Source organism: Acanthisitta chloris, unplaced genomic scaffold (assembly GCF_000695815.1).
Source record: "Acanthisitta chloris isolate BGI_N310 unplaced genomic scaffold, ASM69581v1 scaffold20075, whole genome shotgun sequence".
NCBI lineage: Eukaryota > Metazoa > Chordata > Aves > Passeriformes > Acanthisittidae > Acanthisitta > Acanthisitta chloris.
In genome coordinates, this window is record NW_008672566.1 from 10063 (window position 1) to 36146 (window position 26084).

General features: G+C 41.8%; 1 protein-coding gene across 1 annotated transcript in view; it reads right to left on the reverse strand.

Moving 5' to 3' along the window:
* Positions 1 to 2034: 2034 nt before the first annotated feature.
* The window catches only part of KIAA1033 (KIAA1033 ortholog), a gene marked incomplete at its 5' end in the record, with an annotated part of 38477 nt that continues 14427 nt past the window's right edge, over positions 2035 to 26084 (reverse strand). The window contains 20 exons of the mRNA XM_009074580.1: positions 2035 to 2102; positions 3460 to 3559; positions 4636 to 4832; positions 5297 to 5393; positions 6867 to 7014; positions 8653 to 8739; positions 9470 to 9536; positions 10615 to 10723; positions 11234 to 11368; positions 12622 to 12726; positions 14432 to 14506; positions 15933 to 16087; positions 16218 to 16386; positions 17447 to 17563; positions 18748 to 18853; positions 19733 to 19812; positions 19904 to 20050; positions 22091 to 22198; positions 23460 to 23585; positions 24182 to 24308. Coding sequence (XP_009072828.1) covers positions 2035 to 2102; positions 3460 to 3559; positions 4636 to 4832; positions 5297 to 5393; positions 6867 to 7014; positions 8653 to 8739; positions 9470 to 9536; positions 10615 to 10723; positions 11234 to 11368; positions 12622 to 12726; positions 14432 to 14506; positions 15933 to 16087; positions 16218 to 16386; positions 17447 to 17563; positions 18748 to 18853; positions 19733 to 19812; positions 19904 to 20050; positions 22091 to 22198; positions 23460 to 23585; positions 24182 to 24308 — 2323 coding nt within the window. The remainder of the gene's footprint in view (positions 2103 to 3459; positions 3560 to 4635; positions 4833 to 5296; positions 5394 to 6866; positions 7015 to 8652; positions 8740 to 9469; positions 9537 to 10614; positions 10724 to 11233; positions 11369 to 12621; positions 12727 to 14431; positions 14507 to 15932; positions 16088 to 16217; positions 16387 to 17446; positions 17564 to 18747; positions 18854 to 19732; positions 19813 to 19903; positions 20051 to 22090; positions 22199 to 23459; positions 23586 to 24181; positions 24309 to 26084) is intronic.

Sequence of the window (26084 nt, forward strand, 5' to 3'; positions counted from 1 at the left end):
GCAGGAAGGCTGGGCAGCACTACTCAGTGCTCAGTGCAGCACAGTTTGGTCAAGAAAAGTATGCACAAAGTGAAAAAAAAAAAGCAAACCAAAACAACAAAACCTGTATCAAAATAAAAAAGCAAAAACATAACTCAAGTAAATGCAGCATTTTTTTAGGGCAGTTAGAATGGGTTGAAAAGAAAAACTTTAATGAGCCCAGCTGATTTTAACAGTCCATAAAGCTTCTGTGTCATGTTTGCAAAGGAACTTTCATATCAGTCTGGTCTTTCCAGTTGCAACGAAAGTCTTCCTACCTGGCTAAGTGTTGAGGTGACAGGAATCAGAAGTATACCAGGAATTGTCTTAACCAGTGACCCAAGGGTGGGTGGAACAATTAGAACCATTAAAACATTATCTTTTTGTGTAAATAGAAGAAACAAAAGAAGCTTGCAAGTATGGGCTAAAAATACAGTTAAGAATGCCAAAAAAACTCCCAAAAAGTAATTCTCAGTTGGACTGACCAGAGTAGTTTATTCTAGTTTGTAAGACCTAGAAGTGTTTTATGTTCTGGGAGATTAAAACACACCTGTATCTTGTAATGAAAGTGGTGTTAAGTTTTAAGCTAAGTCTAGCTACTTCAGTTAGGAATCCAAGTAACTTTTGCACAAATCTAGAATCTCTACTTGCAGGCATTAAGAGATGTTATATTTACACAGAGTTCTCACAGTGTTCAGCAGCTTCTGAGCCTGTAGTGTAAATGATCAGGCAGGTAAGACTGTAGGAACAACACAGACAGTACAACAGACTTACAAAGGCAAGGAAATACAGAGTTGAGGCTGAGACTTGCAATTAGGCACAACATATTGATGAACTGTAAGATCACTTCATAGTTACAGACACCCATCACACAGTGTCTGGTCATAAAAGGAAGAGCTGATTGTGGTTCTGTCTTGGCTCTGGATTTCCTTACTTCTGGGGATGCAAATCAGACCTTTGGTATGAAAGCAGAAGTAACTTGTTATGGTCACTTTTCTGGTTTGCTCATTCTTTGATAAGGGGGTGGAAAAACAGCAGGGGGAAAGAAATGTCTGAGAGGATCCTAAGTTCCCAAGGTACAAATCCTATTATGGTCATAATAAGAGGGTTGGAATAAAGCAGGGACAAGGACTTCAGCTTTGTAGAATCAATTTAACATACACTGTGACACCTGCAGTGTAATCTGTGACTGCATGAAATGCAACAGGACTGCATAAAACCAAGTCTGAATTATTTTTTGGACAACAGATGCACACAATAACTTGAATCTTTCTTTTGCACCACTTCACATTTTAGGACCAATAGCCTAAGAGTTGGTTTTTGTAAAGGCTATGTTAGAGATGCCAGAATGCATCTAGAAATAAAGGGGTTTTTTTATCTGTACTTTAAAATAACTACCACCAAGGTCAACATTTTATATCATTATTTTCAGTCTAAAGAAAGTGCTGGAAATAATGTGAACTCCTGAAAAATAGGAGCATCTACAGGAAATATAGACAAACATGGACCTAGCCTCAGTGGATGCTAGTAATGGAGCCTGGAGAAGAGGAGGCTCAGGGGAGACCTTCTCACCCTCTACAACTCCCTGAAAGGAGGTTGGAGTCAGGTGGGGGTTGGTCTCTTCTCCCAGGAGGACAAGAGGACTAAAGGGCACAGATTCAAGCTCTGCCAGGGGAGGTTTAGGTTGGATATTAGGAAGAGATTTTTTACAGAGAGAGTGATCAGGCATTGGAATGGGCTGCCCAGGGAGGTGGTGGATTCACTGTCCCTGGAGGTTTTCAAGATGAGACTGGATGTGGCACTTAGTGCCATGGCCTAGTAACCATGGTAGGGTTGGACTTGATGATCTTGGAGGTCTTTTCCAACCTGGTTGATTCTACGGATTCTAATACTACCGTACTTGGGTTTAACAGAGCAAGTAAATAAAATCCAGAGCTTTTCCCCCAACAGAGTGTTACTGATGATGACAAGAACATGAATGATTTGAGTAAGGAAGCATCACCCCTACCAGCCATGTCATTTCACAACAGGCTCTGCAGGCGTAGGGTTGGAAAGGTCTCCATTGTTTGCTTTACCAGATTCTTCTGCAACAGTAAAGAATAAAGGCATGGATCATGTTAACATCTTCTTCAAGACAATAAAACCCAAAGCTTAACACACACATATATATATATATGGATACTTGGGGTGAAAGGTTCTTCAGTCAGGACTTGTCTAACAATTTTACAGGCTCATACATCTTGCAAAGTCCAAGTCCAAATATCCTGGTAGAAGGCAAAGATACTACTGTGTTCAAAACGTTCCACCCTGTTATGCATTTCAAAGTTTTCTTACCACAAAACATATGTTTGGGGAACTGAATAGGTATCACAATGGTGAATATTTAACCTAAAATATCATCAGGTAACTGATGTTCTACTGAATGTTCTCTCAAAGACACCAGGGAAGTTTGCCCTTACCACAATGCCTGGAGCAGTTTGGCATTGCTTTTTGGGGTTTTTTTTGGGTGGGGTTTTTTGGTTGGTTTTTTTTGAGTTGAACAATTATTGGAGCAACTTTGCTGAATATGATCAAATATAAATTCATGTTAAAAAGAAAAGATTTTCTTTTCAAACCATTTTCCTAGTGCAAAGGAAAACTGATCTTTTCCTCCAGCGACTGGAACCTCACAGGTCACTTGTGCCTTTGTCAGAACTATAGGGGAAAATTATTTACCAGTTCAATTTTTAATGTACTGCAACTTGGGACTGGACTGCATTTCTGTATCTTAATCCTCAGGAGCACTCTTAGGTCTTTGGAAAGGATCTTCCCATAGCCAAGAGAACCTTTCAGTATTCATGAGGGAGAATATATAAGCAGGAATATAAACACAAAAGACCCACATTGCCTAGTCAAGAGATCATACCACAAACTAACATCTTACCTGTTGAATACAGAATTCAATGGTAGACAAAAACATATCAAACATCTGAATTCCTACACTAACTGCATCATCTGCCTACATAAGTTTAAAACCAGTTGGTAAAAATCAGGTGAAAACCACCACTTTATTTCACAGCAGCTGAGGCTGTACAGAAAATGCTGCTATTGTCCACGCTGGGAATTGAGGGGTAAGCATAATGCTGAAATTACTGAATTGAGTATTACTGCAAGGATCCAATTCTCCCTGTACCAGATTTTATGGGGTTGGGTTGGGGTTTTGTGATGTTGCCTTTTTTTCCACACCCCAGAAGCCCAGCTTGAAATTCTCCTGTTCCAAACAAGGGCTCCATGAGCTGTTTTTGACTCCTCACCACCCTTAACCCCCACAAACCTCTTTCTGGAACACTGAATCAACCCACTAGCAAGAAAGCAGCTCTGGAAGACGAGAAAAAAAAGCACCTTCCCTACTAAGGCCACACTCTCATGGGCCAAAATGGTCTACCTATAGCATTCACTCACCTTCTTTTTCTTTCTTTTCCTGGCTTTCTTCTGCTGCAGTTTTATCTGCTCTGAAAAAAATTCTTGCGCTACTTAGTGAGAAATAAAGGAGCTCAAATTCCTACGGGAAAAGATATAGGAGAGGAGTGTCAGTGTAGCACAGGAATGAATTTGTAAGCAGATATAAATGTTTGTTTCAGAAGAATTTTAGGCTTAGCTTTCAGTATGTAAAGCACTTAAATGCTAGAGAATCTTTCTCCACTCATACCTTATTCACACACATTTAGGTGACATGGTGGGGTTAGGTCATAGGTTGGAGTTGATGATCTCAGAGGTCTTTTCCAACCTAATTGATTCTGGGATTTCGCAAAGCAAATGTCAGCCTTTGCTTTCAAGGCCAACTTCATCAAAGCAGCATAACTGCAAGAAACATTACCAATCTACTGAGGCTGAAAATGAGGTTTGTAGCAGCAGTGAGAACTTGCAGCAACTTAACCATGGAAAATCATGCAAGCCAAGAACTGAAGTGACCACAAGCCTGATCAGTTTCTGAGCAGGGTTCAGTGCTTTCTTAACAGCAGATGACCCAACACTGCACATTCATGGGGGTCATGAGGACATCCTGGGCTTTGTCTATCTCAATACAGAATGTAACCATGGGCTGTTCATAAATGGCCAACTAGAGATTTGTCCCATACTCTCCTCAAATCAAGAGCAGAGAGAGAGAGAAAGCACCACACCACAGAGGAAACCTGAGCTGCTGTGCTTCAAATGCATCTTTCCTCTGTTTGACAGCTGGGGCATCATTCAACTTTGCAGCTCAGAATTAACACCTACGAAACTCTGAAGGTTCACAGTGTTATGTAACATCTTTGTAAGAAATTTAACCAAAACATTGTTCTCTGCTATTTAAGCATTTAGGGTTTAAGTGCATTCGATTTCAAACTCCATGGGACAAAGAATTCCAATCAGCCACATCCTCTTGCCAGACTCAGGTACCACAAACACTGATGACATTCCCTCCAGATCATACACCTCATTTCTTTATACTCTTTTGGGATCACTGCTGCAGACAATGCTTTGGGTTTTGCTCTCAATATGCTCCATAAGCAGACACCTGATTTGTGATGAGTAAGTGCTGAACTCAATACAGAACAGATATTGTTACTGGAACAGCGAACTAGGCCCATGCTGTACCTGTAAACAAACTTCCAGTCGTTTGTGAGTGAGGTTCATCGTTTGTAGTAGTTTTTCATCTTGATTAGTGGACTGCACGTTCTGTTGCTTAGCTACTGCTCTGATTTCCTTCACATACTTCTCTCTAACAGACTGGAACCAGTGCAGAGAATCAAACTCCTGGTACTGATCCAAAAGCTTCAGAATGTAAGCCACACCTACAGTCATTAACAAACCACATACCAAAGTCAACATGCAATTGTGACACGTTTTGTGAGTGTTTTTTTATGGATCAGCCTAAGCTGATAATTCCCACACAAGTAACACTTAAAATGCAATTAAATTTACAATTAAATCTCGCGGGAAATTTCACAGTAAAGAAAATGCTGCCATTTTCTAAAGCCTCACAACTTCTCAAAAGACTTTCATTCCTTCTCATGGGCTGAAAGCCACAAGCTTTGAAACAAATTGGGAAGCAGAACACAACAAAACTGTCTGCTCCCATACTCAGCTACTCTGTGCTTAGGAGATTCTGAACACAGTAACAATGCTCAAATCCACTGTGCAGAAGCCAAGAAATCAGATTTAAATGATGGGATCAGACAAAATATAAACACAACTCTTCCTGCAAATATCCTTTACCTTGGCTTACCCAAAGGCTAGTGAGTGTGCTGCAACTTACCCATGGCAAACCCATCATCAGTGAAAGCTGCTCCACTTATATTCTTCTTATTCAGTTTCTCCTTGCAGCTGATTGAATGTTCTACAAAATTGAGGGTCTGAAAGAATGAAAAACAGTCTTGGAATCCCAGATGCACAAATTTCACAAGGCATTCACATACATATTTTTACCTAGGAATAGAATTGCATGTCCAAAACTGTGCCCACTGTGTCTCTCATCCTTAGGCATTTTTGTATGAAAACCTGTCCTTTTTCTAGACTTTTTGGGAAGAAAGCAAATTAAGCTTTGAAAAGCATTTCCATATACATAAGCAAAAAACCAAAGATAGATCTGAACCTTCAATGTTCTGGTCAGACTATTATTTCATAGGATCATCAAGGTTGGAGGAGATCTCCAAGATCGAGTCCAACCACTAACCTGTCACTGCTGTAACCCCAAATCAAAACCACATTTCACATTCTCTTGGGGATTACTAGAGATAAACATGCAAACGACCATAGGATCATTTAGACAGCCCAGATTCCTGGAAAACTTACAGAGAACAGTGTTTTAAAGCTCTTGTTATTTCACTCTGTTTAGAAAGCAGTCGAAATATTTCAATAGCCTTCCATTTTCCATGATGTTGAGCACTAGATCCAGGTCTATTACTAGGAGTGCTGTGGGTTTGTATGAAATAAGTCTTCAGACATGGAAATGAAACCCTAGGACAGTTTCAAGTTTAACTACAATGAAATGCCTTTTTCCACTAAAATGGAGATTCCTCAAACTGTACTTATTAGACAAAAAAAAACAACAACTTCACAGAAGAAAAGAAAAAAGCTCAAAAGTATTTGTCAAGAGCCTTTACTTTCCCTCACTTCTATGACCATGACCTGTATTCTCACAGTTTGAAGTTTATGGCTTATCAACACTACAAAACCAGCTTCTAAAATGGGATGCTACACATTAATCTGTCTAGATCATTTTGGCCTTCAAACTGAACCTCTTCCAAATGTCCACAATGCCAGACTCAAGTGTGCATCACCTCCATCTAGTTGGACTCTTTCTAAACAAAGCTTATTATCAAAAGCAGGTCCAACTCCAACAGAGAATGCCTCAATTTTACTGCCTTAGAACACGACATCAAAAGAGCCTAAAGATACTTCTTGTGTGCAGAAAGAGCACAGGCATGAGAGCTGAGGAACATGATTTTAAATTATCTTTGATCTTGCTGTTCCAACTCCTCCTCTTTCACTTGGCTTCTCCAAATGTGATTCAAAGAGGAGTAGTTTTTTAAGTTACCTCTTGAGTACTAGTACATAAATTGATGTAAATAAACAAAAACCTGACTTTGGACAACAAAACCATCCTCAAAACAATAACCATCATCAGAGAAGAAAGTAGAATCATAGAATTTTAGGGTTGGAATGAACCTTAGAGACCATCTAGTCCCAACCCTCCACACCGTAAATATGATAGTCATATGGATAGAATATTATAGTCAACAGTCCAATAAATATTATCTAAACACAAAGCTGATCTGATACCTCTTTTTTTTCCAGGTAAGTCCTGGTCCAATGCAAACACTCACCAGAGGGGGAACAATTATGTAGAAGTTCCGCAAATGCATGTTCTTCGGGCTGCGGAATTCAGGAGCAAACACATCCACAAGCATCTTGAAGTACTCTGTTCCTTCTGCAAAGTTCCGGGTGAGGTCACTGAGGACAGAGTCCAACTGTCTGCAAAGGAGAAGCAAGGAGTTACCTGGCTTCTGCTGGAAGTTTCTTTGCTTACTCCCTTCTTGGGGTAACAGCTTTTTCTTCACCCTTTGCCTATATCTGCGGTCCTGTATTTTCAGTTCTCTACCTCTACAGCCAATTTGATTTCATTTACTCAAAAAAAGGCCTAAGAATCTACCTGGATTTTGGCAAAGCCTTTGACACCATCTCCCATAGCACACTCTTGAAAAAGCTGGCAGCCCACAGCTTGGACAGGGGCACTCTCTGCTGGATGAAGAACTGGCTGGATGGCCAGGCCCAGAGAGTGGTGATGAACAGTGCTGTGTCCAGTTGGCAGCTGGTCAATACTGGTGTTCCCCAGGGGTCAGTGTTGGGCCCAATTCTCTTTAATATTTTTATTGACGAGTCAGATGAGGGGATTGAGGGAACTATCAGCAAGTTTGCAGATGACACAAAGTTGGGGGAGAGTGTTGATCTGCTGGAAAGCAGGAGGGCTCTGCAGAGGGACCTGGATAGGCTGGAGAGATGGGCTGATTCCAATGGGATGAGGTTTAACAGGGCTGAGTGCTGGTCCTGGTCCTGCACTTTGGCCATACCAATCCCATGCAGCACTCCAGGCTGGGGACAGAGTGGCTGGAGAGCAGCCAGGCAGAAAGGGACCTGGGAGTTTGGAGAGACAGGAAGCTGAACAGGAGCCAGCAGTGTGCTCAGGTGGCCAAGAAGGCCAATGGCATCCTGGCCTGAATCAGGAACAGTGTGGTCAAGAGGACCAGGGAGGTGATTCTGCCCCTGGACTCGGTGCTGGTGAGGTCACACCTTGAATCCTGTGCTCAGTTCTGAGCCCCTCAGTTCAGGAGGGATATTGAGGTGCTGGAGCAGGTGCAGAGAAGAGCAACGAAGCTGGTGAAGGGACTGGAGCACAAGTGCCATGAGGAGAGGCTGAGGGAGCTGGGGTTGTTCAGCCTAGAGAGGAGGAGGCTCAGGGGAAACCTTCTCACCCTCTACAACTCCCTGACAGGAGGTTGGAGTCAGGTGGGGGTTGGTCTCTTCTCCCAGGCAACCAGCAGGAGGACAAGAGGGCACAGACTCAAGCTCTGCCATGGTAGGTTTAGGTTAGATATTAGGAAGAGATTGTTTATAGAGAGAGTGATCAGACATTGGAATGTGCTGCCCAGGGAGGTGGCATCAAGATGAGACTAGATGATTTCAAGATGAGACTAGATGTGGCACTTAGTACCATAGTCTAGTAACCACAGTAGGATTGGACTTGATTATCTTGGAGGTCTTTTCCAACATGCCTGATTCTTTGATTCTAATAGAATGCTTGCATCATTTTTTACCTAGGGCCCTGGACATCCTAAAAGTGGAAGTCAGACACACAGTGAGGAAAGCTTGTTAGTCTTTGGACAGGGGTTTTTCCAAGACATCAGGTTCTAACACTCTATTAGGACCAATGCCACCTTGCATTCCTAAAACAGCTGCTGCTCTTTTCTCTGCTTTGAAGGAAAGCAAATATTTTTACATACACGCAGCTGAACTTTTAGTACACACACACAAAAGTGCAACTAATAGTAGCATTCATAAACAAAACTACAATATTCTCACCCCATCCCCGCCCCAGATCCCCTGCTAGGGTACCTTGCTGCTTTTTGGGTTTCTTCTGAGAGTTCTTCTTCTTTCACCAGCTCTTCAAAGTTAACAATATCTTCCAGATCAGGAACAAACCTGAAAACTTACTGTTTGTTAGGTTGTTGCTCAACTGTCTCTGTTCACTGAAGTAGCTCCCCTAATTTAGAACTTAGTTACTTTAATTTTCTGGGCTTGATTCACTTCAAGTCATACCACATCACATCTGCCACAGCATTCTCACTCAGGCACTACTAACCTCACTTCTAAATGCACACACACACACAGAGACCTCGACACCCATCAGTGTTTGTCTTGCTTTTACTGGGTCACCATCTCTCTCTAGCACTTGATATCCTTAGGAACTGGAAATTCACTATTATTTGCTAGAAAACCAACTATTTCTTACTATGCACAAGTCACTATATTTTAATGACCGTCTATAAACACAGACATCTGCACAGAAAAAAAGTATCAAAAAAAGTTGTTTTCCAAGTTTCTCAAGGTTAGTATTGTTTTCCTTAATGCAGCTTTGAAATGATTAACATCACAAATTACTGACTTAATTAAGGAATAACATCTTACATGTACATTCTATTAACTCCTTTGCAGCATTTTCCCATGGAATTTGTTTCATTTTTAGTGGTTTATGGCAATGATTGTGCAGTTCTGAATCTCAGCACTCTTTGATAATTCCACTTAAAATGAAGGCATATAAATGGATCTTTCCAGCGTTATGGGGTACAGATAAGGACATGGGGAACATGAGCAGGAATAGGGAGCAGAAGAATGAGGAGCAAAGAGCAAAATGAAATATTTGTGTAGGTACCTAATTGCACTGCTACAGCAGTGAAGTCCACCAGATCTTATCATCCGTACATAACCCATAGCGTTACCTTTGAGAAGAAGAAAAAATAATGAAACAATTTATAGGTACTTAAATACACACACAAACACACTTCCTAGCTCTATAAACTCTCTGAAATGTAAATTAAAGTTTCTGGCAAAGAAACTGCTCTGAAAGCCAAGTTTCAAGAGTTCCATTGGAGCCCGGTATCAAAAGTCTGTGTAGAGAAATGAAACACAAGTGCACTTTCAGGCAAGGCTGTGTTCACTTCCACAGCAGCATGAGAGTCAAATAGTCCAAACTCTTTCCATTGAGCATGTTAAATACCTGCAAGTTCAGATCAGCTCTGCATATCTCCAGCATCAATGGCTGAAAATATCACTATACTGTCATGCATCACTCCTGGTTGGATTTGTGGCCATTTCCTGAATTACATGAACCTAACAATACTGTGTTTTTCTGGGCAATATACTCAAAACGGATAAAAGTGAGTTCAAAACATAAGGAACTGAAAAGGGAACAGGAATCTATACAAGCTGTAACTATATTTTAGATGAAGATGGAGCACCTCACTGATGAGGAAAGGCTGAGGGAGTTGGGCCTATTCAGCCTCAAGAAGAGATGACTGAGAGAGACCTCATTAATATATTCAAGTCCATGAATGGGAAGTGCCACGAGGATGGATCAGACTCTGCTCAGTGGGGGAAACCAATAAAACAAGAGGGAACAGCAAAAACTGATGCACAGGAAGTTCCACCTGAATATGAGGAAGAACTTCTTTCCTGTGCAGTCACTGAGCACTGAACAGATTGCCCAGAGAGTTGTGGATTCTCCCTTACTGGAGGTGTTCAAGAACCATCTGGACACAACCCTGAGCTATGTGCTCTAGGGTGGCCCTGCTGGAGGTTGAACCAGATGACCCACTGTGGTCCCTTCCAACCTAACTGATTCTGGGATCTCTGTGTAATTAACTGAGAGCATTTATTTAGCATGGGGTACAAGCAAACTACTTTCCATCTGACTGGAATTAAGTCCAGCTTTAGCCTGAGCTAGAAGTTCAGTTACTAAGATCAGGAAGATCTCTTCCATTTACTAACATTTATAACAACTTAGATAGCATTTCATACCAATTTGACTTATGAGTTGTCTGAACTGGTCAAGATAGCTCTGGCCATCTGGGGTCATTCCAAGTTTCCTGATGCCACGGTTGAATTTATCTGCTCTTTCAAAGGGATACTAGAAAGTGAAATAGTGAAATTGAAGTGTTATTGTGAACAAGAAAGTATTCCTAAATGAAATAAGTACTTGACATACAAAGAAGTTTAGCAGTCTATTGTACTAGACAAGCTGTCTCTCACAGTTTTCTAGCAGAGAAAATCGGACCCTCGTCCCTAAATCCTGACACACTGGAATGAGTGCTACATCTTCACACCATTTTGTATTCAATTGGAATAAGCTTATTACTCAAAACTGACAACTGTTAAGCAAGATTTAGACCAGAAATTGAAATCTCCAGTAGACTGTGATGCCCTCAAATCATCCTTTTCAGGTCACTGAGAGAATGAAACAAAGCCATCCTGAACACAGGCATTTTCAACACTGCATTTTGCTAGGACAAAAGCTGCCACTTGATCTGGAGATACATATTTAAATACCTGGAGTGGTATGGTTTGGTGTACCTTTATTCACATAAAAGAAGCACTTTGTTTAGCCAAGAGACTCTCAAGCCTTCAATAATTACTATACCTTGTGATCATTTTGATCCTTGACTTCCCTGAAGAACCTGATGTCCTTGATAAGCCTGGATTTGATATGTTCATCATACATGAACTGGCTAAAAATGTAAAACTTTTTCCTCAAAAACTGATAAGTGAAATTTACCTAGAAGAGAAACAGAAAATAATACAATCAAATCAAGAGAGTTAGCAAAGGAACAAAAGCATCTAAGAGCTGTTGTCAGCAGATTCCCATGTAATTTGTACTACAAGTTCTCTTGGTCAGGCACTGGAATATGGCCCAGGGAGGTGGTGGAGTCACCATCCCTGGAGGTGTTCAAGAGGTGTCTGGATCTGGCACTGGAGAATATGGTTTAGGCTTTAGGGGTTCTAGCCGTGACAGGTTAATGGTTGGACTCAATGACTCTCCTCCAGCCTTGATGAGTCTATGATTTTCCAATAATCTAAGAACTTTTCAGTTCCCACATACAGTATTAGGGCAGTTCCCTTGACCAGAACAGTCCCGCCAGAACACCTATATCTTCTTTGATGTGGTTTTAGATCTCTTCATTAACTTTTATATAACAACTGGTAATGACATAAATCCCAAGAGATTGGGATATTAGCCGAGAAAGCCAATTGAATCCTGGGCTGCATCCAAAGGAGTGTGCCTAGCAGGTTTAAAGAGGTGATTCTTCCCCTCTATACTCTGCTCTGGTGAGACCCCACCTGGAATACTGCACACAGTTCTGGTTTCCTCAACATAGGAAGGACATTGAACAGTTGGAGCAAGTCCAGAGGAGGCCACAAAGTTGCTAAGAGGACTGGAGCATCTCCCCTATGAAGACAGGCTAAGGAAGCTGGGGCTGTTCACCCTGGAGAAGAGAAGACTGCGTGGAGACCTCAGAAGAACTTTTCAATATCTGAAGGGCCTACAAGGGAGCTGGAGAGGGACTCTGTGTTAGGAACTGCAGTGATAGGACAAGGGGTAACGAGTTCAAACTGGAGTAGACAAAGTCTAGGTTGGATGTGAGAAAAATGTTTTTTACTGTAAGGGTGGTGAGACACTGGCACAGGTTGCCCAGGGATGTGGTGGCTGCCCCAACCCTAGCAGTGTTCAAGGCCAGGCTGGATGAAACCTTGAGCAACCTGATCTAGTGAGGAGGTGTCCCTGCCCAGGGCAGGGGGTTGGCACTAGATGATCTGTAAGGTCCATTCCAACCTCTAAATTCTACGATTCTATATTGATTTGTGTCATGTCTAAGAACCAATTTGTTTTATTAATACACACAGAACATCATTATTGCATTATTAAAACTGCATAACCAAACCAACTATTAGGAGATGCAAGAGTTTGGAGGCTTTTGTACACAAGTTAAGAAAAAATAATAAACCAGCAATAGTGCAAAAGATACTCACTGTTGTGTTCATGATTCCTGTTCCGTGAGTTCGAATCGAATTGGCAATGTGTCGGATATTGATGGTGTTCAAGTGTTTGTTATTACTTGTTCTTTCAATGAAGATCTGGGATGCAGAGAGGAGGGGGAATATGAAGTTAATTACTCAAAACTGGTTTTGTGCTAAATTATCAATCTAAGTAGCCCATCAGCTATTTCTGAGACCAGCTGATAACAGGTGATCAGGGACAGAACCAAGGAAATGCAGCATACATACAATAAATTTTATCTGGTAGGTTCTCCTGATTTCTACAAAGCTGTGATTCAACAGTTCCAAGGCAGATGTTGTACTCAGACACACATATTTAGGTTCAGATTGAAGAAGGGAAAGTCTAGGTTGGATGTGAGAAAAATGTTTTTTACTCTAAGGGTGGCGAGACACTGGCAGAGGTTGCCCAGGGATGTGGTGTCTGCCCTGACCCTGGCAGTGTTCAAGGCCAGGCTCGATGAAGCCTTGAGCAATCTGATCTAGTGAGGAGGTGTCCCTGCCCCAGGGAAGGGGGTTGGGACTAGATGATCTGTAAGGTCTATTCCAATCCCTAAATTCTATGATTTATTGAGACTATATCCTACATTAAGTGACCTGTTTGTACTTTTGACCCCTTTACATATTATGGTAATGAGTTCCACTACTGAAGTATGTGCTACATAAAAACTCACTTCCTTTCTTTTAAGGAAGCTGCTCATTTTTGCAGTGGGTCCCTCGTTCTCACACTGGGAGAGACCCCAAAGGTTTATTCCCTGTACATGCTCTCCATGTCATTCACTTTTCACCTCTCCAATAACCCATTGTCAGATATTCATTTTTCAAACCTCACATCCTTCAGATGTCCTTACAGAGCTGCCAATTATCCTTGCTACCCTCTAGCTTCATAGGAAAATTGACATGGAGTGAAAGGGACCTGGGAGTTTGGAGAGACAGGAAGCTGAACAGGAGCCAGCAGTGTGCTCAGGTGGCCAAGAAGGCCAATGGCATCCTGGCCTGGATCAGGAACAGTGTGGTCAAGAGGACCAGGGAAGTGATTCCTGACCTGGACTCAGCGCTGCTGAGGCTACACCTTGAATCCTGTGCTCAGTTTTGGGCCCCTCAGTTCAGGAGGGATATTGAGGTGCTGGAGCAGGTGCAGAGAAGAGCAATGAGGCTGGTGAAGGGACTGGAGCACAAGTGCCATGAGGAGAGGCTGAGGGAGCTGGGGTTGTTTAGCCTGGAGAAGAGGAGGCTCAGGGGAAACCTTCTCACCCTCCACAACTCCCTGACAGGAGGTTGGAGTCAGGTGGGGATTGGTCTCTTCTCCCAGGCAACCAGCAGGAGGACAAGAGGGCACAGACTCAAGCTCTGCCATGGTAGGTTTAGGCTGGATATTTGGAAGAGATTTTTTTACGGAGAGAGTGATCAGGCATTGGAATGTGCTGCCCAGGGAGGTGGTGGATTCACCGTCCCTGGAGGTTTTCGAGATGAGACTGGATAAGGCACTTAGTGCCATGATCTAGTAACCATGGTATGGTTGGACTTGATCTTGGAGGTCTTTTCCAACCCAGTTCATTCTATGATCCTACTGGCATACCATATCCCAAACAGGCTTACACAACATTCCCCAAGACCTAGCTGCTACAGCATCCTCAAAGGTGTTTTTCTAGCGCAGCAATAGCTATTTTACAGCCTCCCATTCTGTATGTTCAGCCTGGATTTTCCTTACATGTATACTGCTCTGCATTTCTCAATCCCTTCAAACTGCAGGCAAATGATGAGGAAAGTACAGGATATACCTTACCTGATTATTCAGATTGTAGAGGTAGCGGGATACAAAAACATGGATATTTCTCATGATTTCCAAAACATCCAGACCCTGAAACAGTATTATTTATTGAGACAAACCTTCTCAAGAACTGTCAACATGTCTAACCACTAAGGTGCAGAAATACTACTTGAAGCTACTTTAGAAAGCAACGCTTTCCTTTGCAAAATGAAGGCTCCCTTAACTTTTGTTCAGTGTCCATAAGATAATACGCTTAGAGGAGAAAAAGAGCAGCTCAGCCTACATTTTAACCCTTACACTCCTGACTCTTTTTTTCCCCAGCTTCCCTTGAAAGTAAGGAATCCTTCAGACCATTCAGAAGACCTAATTAAACACAAATAAAAACTGACATTTGGCTGTTCTTAGATTCCAAATAATGGCATCTTACCTTAGAGATTTCTACAGACACAGAGATGTCTACAGAGACACAAGAATCTAGCTACTTTTTAATTCTGTTTTCCCAAGCTCTCTTGAAGACTGAAGTTTTCTATTTACAATATAAATTTTACAACGGTTTTGCTTGAAGAACCACCATTAGTATCAGAGAACCATTAGTATCATTGTATCATAGAAGGAGAACCATTAGCATCATTGTGCACAGAGAGGATGCTCCTAAATCCATATATCCCTAATTGCCAGTTGAGCCAAGGATTTCATCAGGACTCTGAGAGGCTAGGGGGCTATGGAGTGTGGGGTGTCTTTGTTTTGAAGTAAAGGTCGTATCAGAATGAATGTTATGAAACCAACATAGGGAAATAATTTGATTTTTTCTAACAATGTGTTGGCCAAGTATTGCCAACAGAAAGCCAAAGCTGTGTGCTGGTTTTGGCTGGGGCAGAACTAACTTTCTTCCCAGTGGCCAGTATGGGGCTGTGCTTTGGATTTGCATGAGCACAGGGTTGATAATACAGAGATGTTTTTGTTGTTGCTGAGCAAAACCCACACAGAGCCAAGGCCTTTGCTGCTTTCCATACTGCCACACTGGCAAGGAAGTTGGGGATGCATGGGAGACTGGGAGGAGACACAGCTGGGACAGGTGACCCCAACTGACCAAAGGGATATTCCATACTATACAACACTATGCTCAGTATATAAAGTGGGGGGACAAAGGAGGAAGGGGGGACATCTGGGGTGATGGCGTTGCTCTTCCCAAGCAACCAATACGCATGATAATCCCTGCTCTCCTGCAGGTTCTGAGCACCTCCTGGCCATGGGAAGCAGTGAATTAATTCCTTGTTTTGCTTTGTTTGTGTGTGCAGCTTTTGATTTCCCTATTAGATTGTCTTTATCTCAACCCATGAGTTTTCTAGCCTTTACCCTTCCAATTCTCTCCCTGATCTCACTGATGGGGAAGTGAGCAGCTGCTGAATGGGGCTTGGCTGCTGCCTGAGGTTAAACCACAACAAGCTGGAAACAGACATGGATCTAAAGCTAGCTGGTATGACAGTGGAATGGATATATCCTGTGGGCACTGTACCTGTTCCAGAGTCTGGCTGGGAAGATGTGCCTCAGTCATACTTAAACCATAGCGCTGAGTTGCAAGGTTTCTCATCTCACTGTAGGTAGCCCAGTCATGAAGAGCTACAGTTGTTAAGTTGTAGAAGGTCTTGTCCAAATAGTGAGTTACATAAGCTGCAACAGAAGGATGAATTAACATAATACTATTTAGTTAGCAGAATGTAGAAAGAAGTGAAAAGATAGATTAAGACACAGTATAACAGAGATGAAACTAATGGAATGAAGAAAATGTGTAACTCCTCACCTTTTATGTCAATGAATCGGTTGAAAAAACGTATTGGGTTCAGGAAGAAGAAGTGAGCTAGATCCTTCATACCAACTCTGAAGGGGTTTCTGTCATCCAGCTTTAGGTGTGTATGAACTGATAAGCGCAGGTCTTTTTCTATCTCTTTACATAACTTGTCCAGCAAGTGCTAGTCAGGAAAGTTAACAGAAATCAAACACAAATCCCAGTCATGTTCAGTGTCCACCTGCAATGCTCTGTTAGCAGAACCAGCATTTCTCTCCACAGGTAGTCAAAGACTGATGAAACCAGGGAAGAGAGTTTTGCTTTGGCAGGGCCACACAAGCCAAAGTGAATCAATACCAAGGAACCAGAAGGATGTTTATTTCCTGGTTTTTTGTTCTAGCACACAGTAGCAAGAAAAATCTACATAGCTCAGAAAAGGTAAAGGTTTAACTACCTAGTGCCATTCTTTACATGAGTAAATGTTCCATGTAGGAATTTAACACAATTTAAACTGAAGTATTCTCACTTCTCACCTTAAAGGAAACTAGGCTGAGGGCTATCTATCTAAACAGTAAGAATGAGGACTCAGGAAATCCAAATGCACAATTTCTCTCTGTCACACATCCCTCATGGGTTCAAACTGAAGGAGGGGAAGTCTAGGTTGGATGTGAGAAAAAAGTTTTTTCCTGTGAGGGTGGTGAGATATTGGCACAGGTTGCCCAGGGATGTGGTAGCTGCCCTGACCCTGGCAGTGTTCAAGGCCAGGTTGGATGAAGCCTTGAGCAACCTGATCTAGTGAGGAGATGTCCCTGCCCAGGGCAGGGGGTTGGCACTAGATGGTCTGTAAGGTCCATTCCAACCCTTAAATTCTATCATTCTATGATTCTAGCTAATAATAACTCAAGACCCTTCACTGCTAAAACCCATATACACAAAGACCAGTAGCACTCATTTTAGACATTCATTCAAGCAGAAGCTTATCTGACAAAAAACACTCCTCTGTCTGCACACTCAAATCTGTAACTGAGGTTTGGTACCTCATGTAGTTTAGAGTGCAGTATTTTCATGTTCCCAGTCAACACAGATACCATTACAACAGGTCTTAAGTAACTGAATCTGTCAGTCAAATCACCCTCTTATTTACTCAACACCAGTCTCCAAGTTCTCTGTGCTATTTTTATGGATCAGCTCAGGTTTGGTACAAAAATGCTAGCCTGTAAGATATTCCAAGCACAACCAATTACCTCATTGAGCACTTCCATGATTTCTTTGTCATAGCATTCCAGCAGCACCTCATAAGACTCCAAGTGCCTTGCATGCATCATAGCAGGTACACAGTCCCTCAAGGCACTAAACATATACTGAAAAAAACAAATTATGCTTAGCAGACTGACAGATATGTCACCAGCATCTCAAATCGTGCTCAAAGGTAACAAAAAGCAAAATCACTATTCCTCCCATTTTCATTAAAAATGGATTTCATAGGCCCTACTGAAGTTTCCTGTCTTAATCTGTACATCTGAAGTATTTAGTAGCTACTGATTCATTGTCTGGAAGATCATAATTATTAGCTATTTCCTCAGAAATTATCTGCACTGTATTCATCTCACTACTGTAACTGACCATGGCATGTACAACACTGGAAGAGATGATTGTCAGGCCAAAGCATTATTCACGTCTGCAGAAAACACATAATACTACACAGGGGAGGAGAGATGAGGGGTGGAAAAAGCTACAGGACAACTATTCCACACTGGATCACTGAACACAGTGATATTAGAGGACTGGAGCATCTCCCCTACGGAGACAGGCTGAGGAAATTGGGGCTGTTCAGCCTGGAGAAGAGAAGGTCGTGTGGAGACCTCAGAGCACCTTTCAGAATCTGAAGAGGCTCCAGAGGGACTCTTGGTTAGGTGCTGTAGTGACAGGACAAGGAGCAATGGGTACAAATTGAAAGAGGGAAAATTTAGGTTAGATATTAGGAAGACGTTTTCCCAGTGAGGGTGGTGAGACACTGTCACAGGTTGCCCAGGGAGGCTGTGGCTGCCCCAACCCTGGCAGTGTTCAAAGCCAGGCTGGATGAAGCCTTGAGCAACCTGCTCTGGTGGGAGGTGTCCCTGCCCAGGGCAAGGGATTGGGACTGGATGATCTCTAAGGTCCATTCCAAGCCCTAAAATCCAATGGTTCTATATGTGCCTTAGAAATATACATGTAACCACAATTAATGCTTGAGTCTAGCAGAAGGTGTTCATTTCAAATTAGAATGAAGAGAGGAACAAAGAGACAAACAAACACACAGAGACTCAGAGTTAACAACACCAACCTGAGATTTGCAGAGCAATCTAACAGATGTACTTAGATTTATAACAAAAGATTGCTTTTATGTCCTCCAGACTGAGAAGAACTTTCTGCCTCAGTAGTAGCTTGGATTTTACATTTTTAAGCTTTTCCTTTGAGAGCTTCAGTCTAAGTTTTATCCTCTCTTCATCTGAATCTCTCCCACAACAGTGGCTTGTTAAACTAAGTTGCTAACATTACTACTTACGTGTAGTCTAGCAGAATCAACTGCATTTTCATACACGTCATCTAAATAGATTGGAAAGACTGCTCGATGCCAGTACAAGAAACAACAGTCACATTGTGCTCGAACTCTAGAATGCAAGATTGCTTATTAGACACAGAATTGGAAGAAACCATTCTTCTAAGACGGTGACGTTTACTTCAGTGTGCTTAAACTAAAGACAAGTGCTTTTCAAGCCTGAGTTTTATACCACTACTTTAATGTTCCAGATGCATTGACCTTCAAAAGGAAGTTCTTTGATAAAGAACTTTAATTTCTTTTTTTCCACTAGCCTATTTATAAATAAAAGACACTTGCTGTAGAAAAAAAAAGTTTTCGCAGTGTCTGCAAGACTTAAATCTTACATTACAGCAAAATTCTAAAGAACCAATTCTTATTAGATGCAACTAGTAGCCTAGAAGTCAAACATAGATTAGAAAAAATTTATCCTCTAAGTCAAAAGAAGAGCAGGTCTCTCCTGATACAGCCTGTGTACATTTCATCCCAGGAATTTCTCATGAGTCTTCCATCACAGGTGTTTCTCTCCATAAATTATGCATGGAACCCAGATATTCACCTGGCTTTCAAGTGGCCAACAGGATGTAACTGGAGTGTCCACTGAGGCTACAGCAACAGTAAAACATGGTGTCACATGTGAACTCACAGTCTGACACTGTTAGAGAGTTAACAAACTCAAATTTGGGGGTTGGGTTAAGAACACTAACTTAGCATAAAGCCAAGTCACCCGAGAAAGTGACAGAACTTCTAATCAATCGGAGAAGTGGATTATCTCATTGGCAACAGTTTGGTGAAATATGCCTTGCCCAAAAACCATTGAGATTCAGGCTTAGCTCTGCAATTCTTTCTGCTCATCCCTGGTCTATGCAACATGCAAATCCCTATCAGCATGACTCTGCCATTCACACAGTGACACCACACTGCCTTCTGTGCATGCTCTGCCACCACTTACCTCTCTGTAAGCTCACTGATCAAGTCTAGCTTTTTTAGAACTAACTGAAGGGGAATGAGTTCTTCATCTTTAAAAGTTTTCTGTGGAAATAAAGGAAAAAAAACCCACAAGGTTTACTTTCTAAGATCCTACACCAAACACGTAAAGGTCTGGAACAATGAGGACACTTACCATCTGTGTTCCAACGCTTAGTGCAAGGGAAACAATCAGTCGCCTCTGTTTTGTGCTAGGTCCATTAAGGGTGTTCTCAGCCAACACCAGAGCAGAGAGGACATCCAGGCGCTGCTCACTGTACTTTTTATCAGAAATTACTCTTTTCTTGATGACAGAAAGACACAGAAATTCAGAGAAAAGTTACCTAAGCCCAAAAGCAGTAGCTTACTTCTCTCCAGAGCTTATAAACTTGTCACAAATTAAGTATTTCTTCAACCAAATTATGTTCTGTGAACAGAACTAACTGAATCCAGAGTCACGCACTATGTCAATTCACTGATGTTGCTTATCCATACACCTGGAATATGTGCAGTTCAACATGAAAACAGGTTAGGTCACACAGCATGCAAATACTGTGCAAGGGGCATAGAAACAACCAGGATGGAAAAGACCTCAAAGATTGAGTCCAACCCTACTGTGGCATGCCAATTGGCACTGCCAATTTTAGTTCTGAGGTACATGTAAGTGACACTTTGAATCTAGTTTACAGCTGAAAAGGTACAGGACATAGAAACATGGTAATGATGACAGCTTGTAACTCTTCTAAAAATGCTAATTTCACAGAAAGACTAAGTGCAAACACATTTGCATAAACAAATGAAGGAATTCAAATCTTCTGGCTAAGAAGCTGAAGCCACAGATGTATTTGTGAGGAGCAGTGTAGCCTGGATAAGAGGAGGCTCAGGAGAGACCTTCTCCCCCTCTACAACTCCCTGAAAGGAGGTTGGAGTCAGGTGGGAGTTGGTCTCTTCTCCCAGGCAACCAGCAGGAGGACAAGAGGGCACAGACTCAAGCTCTGCCAGGGGAGGTTTAGGTTGGATATTAGGAAGAGATTTTTTACAGAGAGAATAATCAGGCATTGGAATGTGCTGCCCAGGGAGGTGGTGGATTCACCATCCCTGGAGGTTTTTAAGGTGAGACTGGATGTGGCACTTAGTGCCATGGTCTAGTAACCACAGTAGGGTTGGACTTGATGATCTTTGAAGTCTTTTCCAACCCAGCTGATTCTATTCTATGGTTCTGTGATCTTCTAGTCCTGAAAAAGTGTGTTCAGTATGAAGCTCCTAACCTTGCATACTAAAGCTGTTAGCTATATGCTTTATACTTTACACCACTTAGAACAGCACTGCTGGATCCTTCCATTTACCTACATTTGCCTTTTATATATTTTCTGACAAGTAGAAAAAATATCAATATTTCAGGGGGGGTTGACACTGGATGATCTGTAAGGTCCATTTCAATCCTTAAATTCTATTATTCTATGATCAAGAATTTTTCACAGATGTCTTTGCTGTCCTTCAATGCACAAGTTTTAGCATACAGAAATAATTGTCACACAACTACAGAAAAGGATATGAAAATTATCTAAATACATGGGAACTGTTTGAAGATACAGTTTTTCTTAGTAGCTTTGAAGCTTGGAACTTCAGATCATGCTACTCCTGCATATATATATATTTTTCTATCTACAGATACTCTTTAGAAGTGCAACTATTTTTTTGTTGCTTACCCTAGAAAACAGAGATGCCATATACCTAAATTGAGATTACAGCCAAATAAAAGGGAAATGTAGTAGCTGCACTGATAACAATAGCACTCATCCTTTGTAATTCTGATACTGAGTGTAATGAAAGAATAAATATCATCAGTAATACATCAGAACAGGTATACTAAAATCTCATTTACCCAGAATTCCAAGATTCAATATTTGATAAGCAAAAGAAGCCATTTCACCCCAGAGTGAAATCATGAATTTATGCCCATGTTAGACTCCTGTAAGGCATCATGCACTGCTAGTTTGCTAAGCAGAAAAGGGTTTGGTTAGACCTGCCACAGATTGCTTTATCAGTGTGCATTAGAAAAGGTCAGTTTGTGAAGATCACCAGAAATAAAAACTAAAAAGAAAACACGAAGAACGCGACAAGAGATGCAGCAGTTTAGAGGAAGAGACAAATCATTCTTGGTCAAAAAACAGAACCATCTGCACTGCATAATTTTCTAGGGAGAAGCTCTGAGCTGCTGGAAAGCTTATCTATCTGTGCATTACAACAGAGCATTACACTAGAGATTTTAAAAGAAAAATACTTTAAGGTTTTTTTTAACACTTAGATAGGAAGATTAATTATTAGAACTCAGATTACATACCTTGGCTACAGCAATGGAGTGAAGAGCCTGATACTGCAGATGCTGAGTGATGTGTGTCACAGAGTCTGCCACAACCATACTTCTCCGGTAAAACATGTGTTCTATCGCCTGAAGTCAACCCCAAAACACAACAGTTCATGTAGTTACTGAAATTGTTGCCTTTAGAATCTGGCTTTATGCTGGGTGACTCCTCCACACTGCCAAAGACAGACTCTTCTCACTTTGTAATGTACTGTTAGTAGCAGTTGCAATTAACCCTTAGCAGCTGAGAAAAATCAAACTATTCAAGAGCATAAAAAAGTTTCAGGATGTTCTAAGTTTTTGTTGGTTTTGGTTTGGGTTTTTTTCCCAGTTTCATTCGCCAACTGCTTTCTCAAGTTCTCCCAAAGCAGAGTATTTTCCTTTTGGAAGGAATACTAGGAGAAGTGTGAAGTCCTGCATCTGGGGAAGAACAATCCCCACACACCAGTAGATACTGGGAGTCACCCAGCTGGAAAGCAGCTGGGCAGAAAAGGACCTGGGGGTGCTGGTGGACACAAAGTTGAATGGGAGGCAGCAGTATGTCCTTGGCAAAGGCTAATGGTAGCTTTGACTGCATCACACAAAGTTTTGCCAGCAGGCTGAGGGAGATGACCCTTCCTGTCTACTCAGCACTGGTGAGGCCACACCTGGAGTGCTGGATCCAGTTCTGGGTTCCTTAGTACAAGAGAGACAGGGACACAGGGGAGACAGTCCAGCCAAGGGTCATGAAGGTAAATACAGGACTGGAGCATCTCACATTTGAGGAAAGCCTGAGAGAGCTGAGACTGTCAGCCCAGAGAAGAGAAGGCTTGGACTGGGATCTGATCAATGGATATAAATACCAGAAGGGAAGTCAAAAAGAAGACAGACAGGCTCTTTTCAGAGGTGCTCAGTAACAAGATCAGGGGCAATGAGCACAACTGAAGCACTGGAATTTCCCTTTGAACATCAGGAAACAGTTTCATACTGTGAGGGTAACTGAGCACTGGCACAGGCTGGTTGCCCAGAGACATTGTGGAGACTCCACCCTTAGAGATATCAAGTCATCTGGACAGAGTCCTGGACAACTGGATCTAGGTGGGCCTGCCTGAGCAGAGGTAGGCTGGACCAGATGATCCCTGGAGATCCCCTCCAACCTTAATCATTCTGTCCACTGATATCAACTAAGGAAGCCAGCTAGAAGCCTCCCAAATCTCTGTTGTCTAACCAAACCAATCTTGAGCAACAAGTCATACATGCAAAAACATTTCCCATCTCAGTTTTTTGGGTTTTTTTTAATATGAACTGTTTGACCAATGTTCTCTGTAATGTCCTACAGGAGACAAATGATTTCCATGTAGTGACCTACCTTCAGAAGTTCCACAAGTCTGCACAGAGCTTTCACTGAGGTTTTGGTCATAGGTTTTTGCATTGACATATAAAGGTTCATTGTAGTTTTCACGATGGTGCTAAGGCTGTATGCGTAAAGAAAACCCTGAAAATAAAATGAATACAAGGAGGGAGAAAAAAAAAGTTAATATTCAAACATGACAATTGATTAAATCCTCTCTGTTTTGTCTCATACATGGCACAGAATCACAGAATTTAGGGGGTAGAATGAACCTGATAGATCATCTAGCCCCAACCCCCTGCCATGGGCAGGGACACCTCCTCACTAGATCAGGTTGCTCAAGGCCTCATCCAGCCTGGCCTTGAACACTGCCAGGGTCAGAGCAGCCACCACACGCCTGGGCAACTGTGTCAGTGTCTCATCACTCTCACAGGAATAAACTTTCTTCTCACATCTAAATGTCCTAAGTCATGGGAAAAACCCAAAGTTTTAGCCACTGAAGTTAGATTCCCTTTCCCCACATGCTTTATGCATAAGCCTTAGCTTAAGAGAGTCTCCAGTGCTTATTAACTTCCGTAAGAATTCCCACATGGTAAAATAACACACCAACAATCACAGAACTTCTGTGATTGCTTAGTCTGTTCAACAACTTACACCAAAACCTCACTTTGCTGCATCACCACATGAAAAGATAGACTTGCACACCTGGATGAGGACATGGCATTAAAAGACTTGCATACCTGGATGAAGACATTGCAGCGGTTGGAGAGATCTTCAGCAAACTTGGTCATGCGTTGCTCCTTCGATAAGATAGACTCCATTTTTGTCATCCACGAGCTCACAAAAACATAGTATGACTGCATATCTCTGCAGAAGGAAACGAAGAGTGTTGCTTACTTCAAATAAGCAGAGTATGAAGATTTTATTTGCTTTCAAAAACTAAAATTCTTGCAAGGAAAATATGTTAAATCTTCAGTCCCCAAAATAATAACCCACCATTTCCAAAAGTATCTGACCTGCATTGTCATTCACATTTTAATTCTCTGTAGGTAAGGATTAATTAGCCTGCCAATTATATCTGCGCAATGAGTCAAAAATCATCTGTCTTTCAAGAGAACAAATACCCCACTTAGCACAACATATGTTACGCTTCTTGAAATTAACACAGTCAATAAAACAGCTAGAAAATGCATTTAAACACTAGATAAAAAAGTCCAACATTGCTGTCAATTTTTTTCATCCAAGTTTGAACTGTTGTTGCCCATACACACAAGCACAAATAACTTTCCATTACATCACAGCCAGACTGGACTGCTCTCAAGTGACAACTCTCCGGAAGTTTCTCTACTTGAATGACACCAGTCCTAATTAAATGATTAAATAGAGTTCAGTTTTATAAATCTTTTTATTCCTTGCTACAGAACTCTGACACTGCAATACAACTTACTGCAGCAGATATAAAGGGAGCATATCCACGTCATTGATTATGTTAGCAAAAAGTAACTTCAAGGAGTGCTCCTATGTGAGGCAAAGGTTCAACTATCAAAGGCAGAGAAAGGATTTGTAAAGAAGCAAGGAAAAGTTACTGGCACAATTCAAATCCACAGATGCTAAAACCTGGATTTTATTACAACAGCCTCAAAATTGCATGTACAAATTAGGGCAATAAAGCTAGTGAAGGGTCTAGAGCATAAGTCCTGAGGGTGTTCAGCCTGGAGAATAGGAGGCTGAAGAAAGAACTCATCACTTGCAACTACCTGAAAAGAGGTTTTAATGAGGTGAGGGCGGGTGTCTTCTCCTAGGTAACAAGTGACAGGACAAGAGAAAACAGCCTCAGGTTGCACCAGAGGAGGTTTAAACTGGATATTAGGAAAATTTCTTCACTGAAAGTGTTGCCAAGCATTGGAACAGGCTGCCCAGGGAAGGAGCTGAGTCACCATACCTAGAGGTATCTAGAAGATGCACAACGTGGCACTTAGGGACATGGTTCGGTGATGGACTTGGCAGTGCTGGGTTAGTAGCTGGCCTTGATGATCTTAGAGGTCTTTTCCAAGCTAAATGACTATGATTCCATGAAATGTCTGAATATCTAGATGTTTTTCTCAACCTTATATTAATCATAATGGTGAAGACAGGCTAACAAAGTTGGGGCTGTTCAGCCTGAAGAAGAGAAGACTGTGTGGAGACCTCAGAGCAACTTTTCAAGATCTGAAGGGCCTACAAGGGAGCTGGAGAGGGACTCTGTGTTAGGAACTGCAATGACAGGACAAGGGGAAATGGGTTCAAATTGAAGGAGGGGAAGTTGAGGTTAGATGTGAGAAAAAAGTTTTTTTACTCTAAGGGTGGTGAGACATTGGCAAAGGTTGCCCAGGGATGTGGTGGCTGCCCTGACCCTGGCGCTGTCCAAGGCCAGGCTGGAAGAGGCTTTGAGCAACCTGATCTAGTGAAGAGGAGTCCCTGCACACGGCAGGGAGTTGGGACTAGATGATCTGGAAGGTCCATTCCAACCTCTAAATTCTATGATTCTATGATCTTAGATGAGAAGGGATTGAGCTGCAAACTACATGCAGAGCACAAAACAAGTGAAGCTTTATTGGAATACAGGTAATTTCAAAAACCATTAGACAAGCAATAAAAACAGTC